This window comes from Camarhynchus parvulus, chromosome 15 (genome assembly GCF_901933205.1).
Source record: "Camarhynchus parvulus chromosome 15, STF_HiC, whole genome shotgun sequence".
Classification (NCBI taxonomy): domain Eukaryota; kingdom Metazoa; phylum Chordata; class Aves; order Passeriformes; family Thraupidae; genus Camarhynchus; species Camarhynchus parvulus.
Genome location: NC_044585.1, coordinates 13,376,908 through 13,388,612, shown reverse-complemented (window position 1 = coordinate 13,388,612; position 11,705 = coordinate 13,376,908). Strand labels below are relative to the sequence as shown.

General features: G+C 44.3%; 1 protein-coding gene across 1 annotated transcript in view; it reads left to right on the top strand.

Moving 5' to 3' along the window:
* Positions 1 to 3,514: 3,514 nt before the first annotated feature.
* Positions 3,515 to 11,705, top strand: part of TMEM132D (transmembrane protein 132D) — a 186,342-nt gene continuing 178,151 nt past the window's right edge. The window contains exon 1 of the mRNA XM_030959242.1: positions 3,515 to 3,773. Within this exon, the coding sequence (XP_030815102.1) occupies positions 3,695 to 3,773 (79 nt within the window). The 5' untranslated portion in view covers positions 3,515 to 3,694. The remainder of the gene's footprint in view (positions 3,774 to 11,705) is intronic.

The following is an 11,705-nucleotide window of genomic DNA, read 5'->3' as shown; positions in this document are numbered from 1 at the left end:
CTGGCTTTTGGAATGAATTGTTTGCTTTCAGATCACTGGCATATTCTGTATTTCCATGTCTTTTTATCTATCTCTATAGAGTTATTTATTGAGATATCTGTATCTATATCTATCTAGATGTGAAATACTGGGCAGAGGAACATTTTTGCTCATGTACCTGGCTCCAGTTTTCCCTTGTGCAGCTCCTTGCCTTATCAGTGGGGCTTCCTCCTGCCCTGTGCTTTTAGCCTGTCAAAGAGGGGACATTGCTGCTTCAAAATCCCAACCTCAAACAAAAATGGGAATTGATAAACTGATCAGAACAGTTAGCAATTTTAATGACATAAAGTTGATGTAACACGCTGCAGATGAACCAAGAAGTCTCAGGGTGAGGATGGACCTTCTCATTACCTTGTTGGGTGCGGATTAACCAGTTTTCTACCTTTTCCATTAGGTTGTGGGCTTTCAGGTCTCCCCACTCTCTCCTGTTTCCCTAATGCCAGTTCTTCCTTCACAATTAGTTGTGTTAATCACCCAGAAGAGATGAGGCATTCTTGCCAAAATAACATATTGCTAATGAAACAGGAAGATGTTTTCTCATTATGAGTTGTATGAACTGCTGTGATTTCCATGAGCAGAGCACAGGAAAGGTTTTCATCCCAGAAGCATTGGCCAGGACAGAGTTTGCACAGCTGATGTGCTGCCACCTGCACTCATGGGCACAAACTGGAACTGGGACACCCACTCTGCAGGGGCAAATTTCAGTGGCCTGACCTTCTGCTGGTACTTCAGTAAAATGCTCACTAAACCAAAACTGAGATTTTTCTGGGCAGGGCAAGAAATGGGTGCACTTGTTCACCCCGTAGGGACTGAAGACAACAGTTTATTCAAAAGTCACTTGGCTTTGACAGAGACTTGAGAATCAAATCTGGTTTGTGGGGATAACAGGATAGTGGAAGATGAGGAGGAGAATGGTGACGAAATATTAAGTGTCCATTACTACCTACTAGAAGTAAAAGGTCTGCAGAGTGCTCTAGAGGGGAAAAGTATTGATGCATAAAATTTAATAATTAGTTAATGACCTTTCAGAATTACTTTAAAAAAACTTAAGGAAAAGTAATAGCTTAGATTAATTTTCTTCCCTCTCACAAGATCAAATTAAAAAATTAGTCTGTTCAGTGGGTAGCAGCATCCTAGATGAAGGATCCTAGGTTTCATAGTTTCCATATTTGAGCTGAAAAATGAAGTGCTTCCAAGCCTATTGTTTCAACAACAATGTTGCAAAATATGAAGAGAAGGGAAATAAGCTAATTTGGCAAACATAATATGACTGGCATTAAAACTCTCACTCTGCATTTCTGTAACAACTTCTGCCCTTCTTTCATTGAATGACTGCAAGGCCTTAAAAAGCCAATGCACAAAACATCTCCAAATGGTGCACAAAATAACTGAATGTAAAAGCATAGAAGCAGAAACTGTAGAAGTAAAAGATGAGAATCTTGGTTTAGTTTTCTTATTATTCCAGTATCTTTTTTTTCTTAAATTACTTTGGTGACTAAACTGCCCACACCTGTATCTGGAGAGAAAGGTCTTCCTTTGCACTTTTCATACTTCGCAAAGACTTATTTTTGAAGCTTCTTCACCAGAACAGAGATTAACTGGGTTGTTATCCTGGCACATTCCACCCTGAAGGAAGCTGGACACTGACTTCCTCCTCCTGAGCATGGCTGCTGTATCTGGGATAGTGTGTTGTTTAATAATAATTCTCCTATGTTGTACAACACTGCAAGGTTTGGCCACAACATCTGTCAGTAACAGTTATTTATCCTCTGTCAGGTGGGGGATATTCTGAGCTGGTACATTGCTGTTTGCAGTGCAATGCCAGTTCTAGAGATGTGCTTCATTTCTGCTCTGGGGAGCCTCTCAGGAGCTGGGAATCCTTCCAAAGATGACATGAACCTCTAAAATGAATTCACACCACCACACAAAATGCAGCCTTTTCTCACTGCATGGGTAATCATGTACTTCTCAGTGTTGGCAAACAGAAAGTGTGCAAAGTTTATTTTGATAGACTATTTACAGCTTCAGTGTTGTGGATGTTGATATACAGACAATGTTTTTATTGCTCCCAAACATGTACTCCATGAAGGAAGAAAATGACTAAAAATTCTTGTAACTACTTCTTGTTTTGTTTTGCTTTGTTTTGTTTTGGCTATGGTAAATTGCATTTTGCTGCAATTCTATCTGCCAAGAGTAATATAGATCTCATTTTTAGGTTTGACCAAATCTTTGGGTTAGTATTGATACCCTCTGTAATGGACAACCTGAGGTCAGTTATTTTCCCCCAGCGCTTTTGGAGACTATTTTAGACCAAATGTCGGTATTTTTGCTGCTGTTTTTGCAACATGTACGACGTATTCCATTACACGCTCCTCACATTATTTCCCTATTCTGCCTGCACCGCACTTGATTTGGCTCACGACTGTTGCAGTGCCTTGGGGAGAGCTGAAAACACGACAAAGTGGGACGAGGGAAGGAGCCCAGGGCTCGCCACGTGCAGCAGCACGCTCATGCCAGCGCGTCGCTCTGGGCAGCCTCAGGGATGCCGCGGGTGTTTGGGTGCGTGTCCGTCCGGCCGGACGCTCGGGGATGCTGCCGGAGCGCCTCGGGATGCTCTGCCTGCCCGTGCTCCCGGAGCCGCCGCTGCCCGGCCCTGTGCCCGGCCCTGCTCGCCGAGGATGAGCCGGATTCCAGCCCGGCGATCGGTGCTGCTGCCATCGCCCGCCGCGCCCGGGGAGAACGGGCAGCAGCTAGGCAGGAACCGTGCAGGAACCGGGCAGGGGCCGGGCAGCGGGGCCGGTCCGCTCATCCCCGGCCCGCCCCGCTCCGCCCTGCTCCGCGCCCCGCTGCCCGGGGATTGGGGCGGCCGGGCCGCCGGGGGTGAGGCGGGGCTTGTCTCGGCGTTATTTATTTATTTGTTTGGCCGTGGCGCGTTGTTGTTCCCGGCGGCGGCGGCGGCTCAGCGCGGTACCCCGAGCAGCCCGCGGGATGCGGCGGGGCCGGCGCGGGCGGGCGGGCCGGGCCGCGGGGGCGGGAGGTGCGCGCCGGCCGCCGCCGCCGGCCCCGGCAGCCCCGAGCGCCGTCACCTCCTCCCGGTGATCTCCCTCTCGCGCAGAAAGTCAGACAGGTCAAGGAGGAAATTGAGAACTTGAGAAAGAGCGAAAGGAAAAAAGCGCGCACCACCAAGCCCTGCGCGTGTGGATGATTGCAGGGCGGATCAGGATCGCCTAAAGGAAAACTTTGGTGCCGCCCGCGATGCGGGCGCCGGCCGTGTGAAGCGCATCCCGCGGCGGGCAGCGCTGCCCCGAGCCCGGCCCTGCCCGCGCCCGGCACGGACACGGACACGGGGCTGCCGGGCACCGCGCTGCTCGCCCGCCTCGGGCGGCTGCGGCTCCGCGCCGGCATCTGAATCCAAACTGACTCCTTTTTATTTATTGCGGGAGAGGGGTGGTTTTTCACATCATCATCTGTTTTGGAGGAAGGAGGGAGGAAGGGGGAGGGTTAACGCTAAGGAAGTAAGTCTTCACTGCGAAGGAAATCCCTTTTGCGCTTTCCAGATGACCTTTTCTGAAAATGTAGCTTCTCCAGCTGAACGGTTTTGTTTTTGACTACCAAGTGTGTGAAACTGATCCCTAAGTGCTCCACGAACCGTAGGATGTGTGCTTCCGGGATTAGCAATATGGGGCATCTGTTGTCGCCTCTCCTCTTGAGCCTGGCAGCAGTTTTTTCCAAAGGTAAGTCTTAATCTCTTCTGTTTCACTGCATCTTGTTTCTTGTTTTGCACAGCCAGCCCTTCTCCTCTCTCTCTTGCCTTGAGTGCCGATACGATTCAAGACAGAAAGACTTGGGGGAAGCCATGTGCTAGTCAAAACCACAGAGGATGCGATGGGAAAGCCTGAGTGGAAGGGTCTTTCCTTGGCTGACCATGGCAAACAGTCTGGCAGTTTCCTGAGGCATCTGTTACCTCCTTACTGTACTTTTGGTGGGGTAGAAGATGCTGCTGCTGAGCTTAGCTCTGCTTTGGATTATGAAGGGTTTGTGGTATGGAAGTCTGAAATCCCCAGAGGTACAAGGTGTTGGACTTGGTTGCCCCACCGTTATCTTCTGTGCCATTTTTCAGATTAAAACTTCTGTATCTCAGACTGACTGGCAGTGTTTTACTGGACCAAAGAAACAGGTACACAGTGAAACATTTCAAAGCTTTGATGAGATGCTGTAGCAGGTGTCTGATATCCTGCATGCTGAATAGAGCTGGAATGTCCTGATGGCATGACTTCACACAACTCAGTGATTCCTTCTTGGAGCCCTCGAGCTTGTTTACAGTTCAAATCAGAAAACCAGCACACAGGCAGTGCACATATTTTTGTGTGCATTTAAAGCTTCCTTGGAACTTAAAAGTTTCCATCAATGGCATCAGCCAAAAGGTGAATGCATTTTTTGCAATACTTAATTTAGATGATTCTGAGCATTCCTGTGAAATATAAATTAGGAGAAGTATACATATCTACCGAGCAGATACTGTGCATCAGCAGTTATATTTTGGCAGGAAAACAAAGTTTTCATGTGGTTTAGTCTTCAGAGGGGAATCAAAGCATATGCATTTAATCTGTGATTCTGCAAACATACTGGTAAAGAGTGCTGCTTATAAATATCCTTATTAAAAATATATTATTCTTAATGCCCTTTTACACTTCCAGAGATCAGCACTTTTCTTTTTCATTATGTGAGTTATTTTTACTAATTAGTTTGTATCTACGACTGAACTTACTGACAGAAGGCAGAATGCATAGCTGTGTATTTCTGTGATGCTTCCCTGTATCAAATTCCATTCTCCTCCTTTTTTCCTTAGAACAGGTAAAGAAAGAAAGGAACAAAATTATAAGTCTTCTCAAATGTTCCTAAATGCGATGCCTATGTAAGTCCTGTTCTAAAGTTGCAATTGGAAATGCATTAGCAGCAGGGATTAGAATTCAGAGTCTTTTCAAGAGATTGCTTCATTCACATTGCACACCAATAGCTTGTGATTGCCCAGCTAGGCTGTAAATGATGTATTTTGTTATAAGCAATATCATCAGTACTTTGGATAGGCTCACAGTGCAGTACAAGTATGAACTTCATTTCATTCCCTGGCTTTTGCTGTGTTTGAGTTTGCTGCCCTAACACTGTATTCACATAGTGTTGGACTGAGATTGCAGTTTATTCCAGGATTGGAATAAATGGCATTTCAGTTATACAGAATTCAGCATTTCTTTTATTGCCAACTCAGCAATTATAGCATTCATATGTGATTTTACTCTGAAATGTTACTTACATCTCTTTTGAAAGATGTATTAGGAAAAATTGCTTCACCAAAGGGGTTGTCAAGCCCTGGCACAGCTGCCCAGGGAAGTGGTGGAGTCCCATCCCTGGAGGGATTTAAGGGACTGTAGATGGGGTGCCTGGGGATGTGGTCAGGGGTGAACGGGGCAGTGCTGCCTTAGCAGTGGCATTCGATGGTCTTGGGGTCTTTCCAGCCTAAAGAACTGTGTGATTCCCTGAAACCTGAGATGAGGAGATCCCAGCAGCAGCACTGGTGTTAGCTGTGCTGTGGGTATCCAAGACACCACTGCTGTGGGAGTGCCGGGACTCTGCTGTTCAGGGCCACAGATACCTGTCCTTAATGCAATTGTTTATTTTCTCTTTGGTGACAGACTCCATCTGCACTGCTATGCCTTAATACACTGGAAAGACCAGAGTGTTCCAGAGATTTATAGTATGAACTTCACAGTGTAAAAGGTTGATTCCCACCCCCTCCATGCAGTAAGATGAACAGACAAAAAATACATCAGGCATGATTACTACTACAGGGCATGTTTCTTTGATGCTTTTCTGTTGCTAATAGAAAAACTCTCTCATTTATGACACGATGACAAAGTTTTCCTAAGGAGATACAAAAGCTTTTAACATGCAACAGCAATCAGCTGTCTATTGTGTATAGGGCTGCTGCTTATTACTCAGAACCATGGCAACACACCTTGTACTGCACCGTTTCCAAATCTTTCAGGTAATAATGTTGAAGACTTGAGAATACTATTGTGATTTTGCTTTGCTTTTATCTTGTAAAATGCAGAGCTCCAGCCTGAGAAATGAAATGTTGTTTTCAATAATGAGCTAAAGATCCTACCAGGCCAGGTTGTCAGTGATGATAGAATCCACGTGTGTCAATGCACTGTCAGTCTCACAGTAGGTGGATGTGTCAGGGCGGAGGTGATTATGCTCTGGAACTGCAGTTCACAGCTTTGTCCTCAGCAGAGGTTTCCTGAGTCCGTCCTAGGAGGCCAGTGCTGGCCCTCAGTCAGTTCAGTGTTTTGCTGTTTGCTGTCAAAGGTGGGAAGAAGTTCTTAGGGAGTCTTCAGTCAAAAAATAACCAGGTTCAGCTGATGTTAATGAAAACAGACTATATGCAACAGGCACAATAATGTGGGTGTTTTGTTCTCTTGTTTAAATGGAAATTCATCAGCTCCACTGGAGTACGATAGAACTTCAATACTTTATTTGAGCTCCGGGTTCCCTGCTTGGCTCAAGTCTAGAATAAAAACAGCATCTCCCATAAGGTGCCAAACACTTTTGGGACTTATACTGTGAAACTAAAGATCGAGGAGCCTTTTTCATTATGAATGTCTCCATATAAAACCGGATTTCATTTATTTCAAATTTCAAGTTTAAGTTGACAGTAAAAACCAAGCGAATATTTTAGTGACTTGTTCTGCTTGTCTTGTGCTGAGCATTTTGTGTTCTTCTATGTCATCCTGGGCAGAAATCTTCCTGCAAGTTGCTCTCTAATGATATTTCAGGCCATAGAGCTGCTGGTTTGATTTTCTTTTTCTCTCAATTTAATTGAAATGGAGGCTTGGCAGGTGTATTAGGCAGGATTTCCTTGTGTCCCCTGAGGGTGTTCCCCATAGCTAGAGATGTGCAGAGCACATGTGCAGTGATGCAGATCTCCTGTTTTGGCAAAGTGAGTGTGGGAAAACAAGGAAACCAAACCCCCAAATGTCTAGTTTTGCTTCATTCCTCTAGAAAAGTGGTAGTATATTAGTAATGGGTTATAATTCTGTATATGGGATTAAAATCAAAGATTGTTTAATTTATGAGATGTATTTTTTTCCCACTTCTTGGTGGTGGCTAGACAAGAGTTCAGGGTTGAATTACAGTTCATGTTGACTGATTGTGATTGTGATGATGAGGGACACATTCTTCTTCTCAGAGTAACAGTGCTGGTGTTTCTTGTGGACAGAGCCATTCCTGGCATCAGCTCCAGCTGTGCAGTTGGTCTGGATGGAAAATGTGGTGCTTGCTGCTTTCATGTGAGCGTAAAGCACACGTGTGGTCAGTAGGAGCTTTTCCTGTGAGCTCTGTTTATGGCCAAAAACCCCAAAAGTTTTCTGTAAAACCCACAAAATAAATTAAATCTTTACAGCTTTAAGTTCAAGAAGTTTCCTTAAACACAGAGTTTTTGTGCTTTGTCCCAGCTGCACTGAACTTGAAATTGTTTGAGACACTAAAAGGGAAGGGGAACACCACTTCCACTTTTTCACTCTTGCTGTTTCTTGCCACAGAGTATTTGTGGGAAAAACTCCATTCTGATTCCTTTTCTTTCAGTAAAAATAATAAATTCAGACGGAACAAAAAATTCTACAGCTAGACCCGTGTTTTATTTGTCAGCTGCAATACTGGCTTAATGTGATTTGGTTTCTAATATTTCCCTGTAATGTTCTCATTTTTTACTTCTGTCTTTTCTTTTATTAGTTCCTTAGGACAGGCAGGCTCTGTGACACCAACCAATGTTTTAGATATTAATAAAAGCAGCTTTATTCAATAAAGATCAGTTTTATTTAATAAAGGAGAGAATCAAAAGATAATCTGATTTTTCATGCTGCATTCACATTAAATCAAGCTCCTGAGGTGGTTGTGGATGCCAAGTCTAGTGGCAGTCTATCACGGGTCCTAGGATACATAAACATGACTGCAGACAGATTGATTGCAGGGAAGCTGAAGAGGCAGCTGAGATTCATCACAAGTTTGTTTTATAAAGTGGTACATCAAATTACTTGATTTTCACCACTCTTTGTAGTATTGCCTGCTGCATTATTAATGGCAGCTCCAAATGAAGTGGATTTTAAGTAGTTCCGAGACTTGTAGATAACACTAATTATCATGAGCAGTTTAAAGTACATATTTGAGGATCTTAGGCTACTTTGCCCCAGGGTTGAAATGTGGGCACAGTTCACTGCAGAATGAGGATCGGCCTCTTCATCTCCCTGATTTCTTCTTTTATTGAATAGACTTAATTCTGGTGTAAGGTGTTGGTCTGATGGCCCCACAGAGCCAAGGGATCGAAACTGTTCATCTTCCAGAGCACAGCCTGTGTGGTACCAATGCAAACTTCCATTTCCTGCTTTAGTCCTGTGCCTGAACTGGACCCAGGGGAGGTGTAACTCACAGCTCTGCGCTGGAAGGAGTTACACCCTGCTACTGAGCCCACTGCAGGCAGTGAGGGCATTTCGGTGCCTTCTGCAGGCTTCAATTCAGAGTAGACAGAGTTTTCTGGAGTGGTATTCTTCAGCCTGTAGCCCACACACCGGTGGTGATTCATAGAACATCTGAGCAGTGTTGTGAAACCAGTGCCAGAAACCTTCTGCGTGCAAGGGAGAAAAAACCGAGGGGAGGAAATGGAAGTAACAAGGCTGCTTTCAGACTGCATCCCAATTTGTGCCTGCTTGTAAACAAAGACCTTTGTGACAATACCAAAACCAGGACGCTGTGTAAGATGCTCTGGATTTCTTTCGGGAGGTCAGATGGCTTTTTTCCTTGAAAGAGAAAAACCAGTGTAGTGAGAGTAACTGTGGTAGTTGGAAGTGTTGCTGTGGGCAGTTTGGTGTTGCCTCTGTGCTCCAGACACAGCACTGCTGGTGTGTTTGTGATCCAGTGCAGCAGAGGCTGTTTCAATCACCACTGAGCGGTGGCTCTGTGGCAGAGCAGGAGAACCCTGCCAGTCACTTATGGCATCTGCACTCTGGGGTCAATTAACTGCCTCGGAGCTTCTGCTCCACACACAGAGCATGGTTGTTTGTTCTCACACCCTCACTGCTGGGCTTTTTTAATCAAGGTTTCCAGAAAGAACCTTTGAGGGAGTTTCCTGTGCTCCAGACAATTGTCTCCCTGAAAGTGGCTCAGTGAAATGCACTTTGGTGTCTTGTACAAGCAGTGTATAAAAGGTTGATGGGAGAGTCATCAATGTTGCCATATTTTTCCAGATTTACAAAACAGAAGGCTTCTTTCCTCCTCCTGTAGTCACTTCAGGCCCATCTGGATCTGGTTTTAAAGTTACTTTGAATTGGTTTGTTTAGTTATTTGGGGTTTTATTTGCAAATAAAGACTTTGCTACAAGGATGTTTTGGTAGAAGTGTCTCAGAAATTTACTATGGTAATGGTTCATAAGCAAAACAGACCCACATCTGAAAATGACCATGCAGATTCTGAACTATGGGAAGGGGAAGGATATTGAATGAGGTAGGTCTTATAAAAACAACAGAGGAAATCAGTTAGCTGGGTATGTATAAAAAAGCAGCAGGGGTAATAATAACAAGCGCCACAAGCAGAGGTGTGGAAAGATGTCAACACACTCTTTACCCTTGGGGGACACAGCTTTGAGATGGACTAAGGAGCAACAGGAGCTCCTCTCCAGCTGCACCAGGATGCTCCACATCTTGTCCTTTGAAGTGTTTGCTTTCAAGAGAGGCAGACTGTTGAGCAGACAGTCTGCAGATCTCTTGCTGAGGAGCAAGGCAGATGTCCAGATAATCACACAGATGACTCTGCATGTCCTGCATGCTAAAAAAATCCTCCAAGTCACAGAGTGTAGTGTCATCTAATGCTGAATGGTCTCAAAACCTTGAATTTTGTGGGCCTTCAACATCACTTGCTTTTTATTTTTATTTTTAAAAGTGTAGTTTTATGTCTTCAGTAAACATTATGTAAATTTATTGTGCAAGAGGAGGAAACCAAATCTGGCAGAGGTAACTAGTTGATGGTGTCTCTGAATATTGACCTAATCCACAATATAGGGAAAAAGCAATCCCATTTAGTCTTCAGACCACTCACGTACTAAAGATTCTGGATTAGCATATCATTGTATCCTCCATTTTTTGCTGAGCCATGGTGACTCATTCTACTTGTCTTCATGAAAATAATGGTGATTTGCATCTGCTTATATTGGAAATATCTGTATTTATCCTTTAGCGTTGCATCCCTGTCCTAATGTAATCAGCCTTGCTTGGTTAATTTTGATTTGCTGGTACACATGGGGTAGTTATCTTTCTTGTCTGTGTGTGTCAGATTCCTGCATTTAACTTCCTACTTTGCTGCCAGCAGTGGGTATATTGTCAGGTTTTTCTACTTGATGTTGTTTCTGTAGATTGTGTTTTGAGCTACTGTTGAAAGAACTGTTCAGCTCTGCAAAACTTTGCAGTGTGATAAATCTGTAAATACACCATGTACAGTTACACTCCTGTCATCCTTGCCTCGTTCTCAGAAATAAGAATAGGATCTAGTTTGCTCAGGGTCACAAGTCTGTAGCTCTGAAGATGAAGAAGGATCTCTTTATGTGGTTCTCAATGCAGGACTTGGGGCAGAACTGAGCAGCTGACTGTGCCCAGCAGAGGAAAGAGTGCCCACACACTGCACGTTCATTGCCACACGTGGTGCAGAGTACAGGGAGTACTTTTACACTCATTTTCCCTGTGTGTGTTCTGTTTAGGATCTGTTTAACGCAGGGTTTGTTAGGTGCTGTGCTCACCTACAGAATTAGCCACTCGCCTGAAAACACTGAGCACACCTGTCCTTCCTTCTCTGGAAGGAACATATGCAAAAGGGGCCAAAAAGGTTCTGCAGTTCATGCTGCCGTGTTCCATATCCTTTTCCATATTTCTGGGTTGTGAGCCTACCCTGCCTTTGCTGTGCTCTGCTCTCCTCTCCTCTGTGGCTGCCTGTGTCCCCTGCAGCACTGTCTGATAGGAGATGATTTCTTGCATACTGAACACTTGTGCACAGTGGGATTCTGTTCTGTGCTCCTGACTCTCTGACACCATCTGCCCAGCAAAGTGGTTTTAATGGGTTTCCACTGAGCCAGCCTGTACTACAGCCCTGGCAGCATGCTCAGTGTTTTTAAAAATAAACAGAATCTCTCCAGACAAGCCACACATGAACATTGGCATGTCCAACAAAATTGAGGATTTCATACTGTTTGATATTTTGTGGAGCAGAAGTATTTCTGTTTGATAGGCTCTAAAGTGGGAAAATGACTGATAGCTTGGAGTGGCCTTCTAATAGTACTGGTTTATTATTGTAAACGACCTTATAATGCATTATTTTCCATCCCATTTTTTTAAAGTCAGGCATTATTATACTTTTACAAAAATGCAATCATTTTACCTTGTTAGAGTTCTCTTCTTTATGAGAGCAGGGGAATGTAGTGGTTCATGATGGTGATTTAGGAGTGAGGGTGTCCATTGCCTTTCTGTAACCTTTGAAAAACCACTCCAGTTCCCTGCTTTCCCTTTTTTTAAACTGTCTTGTCTGCTCAGAATACGTGTTCAGAACAGAATCTGGTTTACTTGCAGCTATAC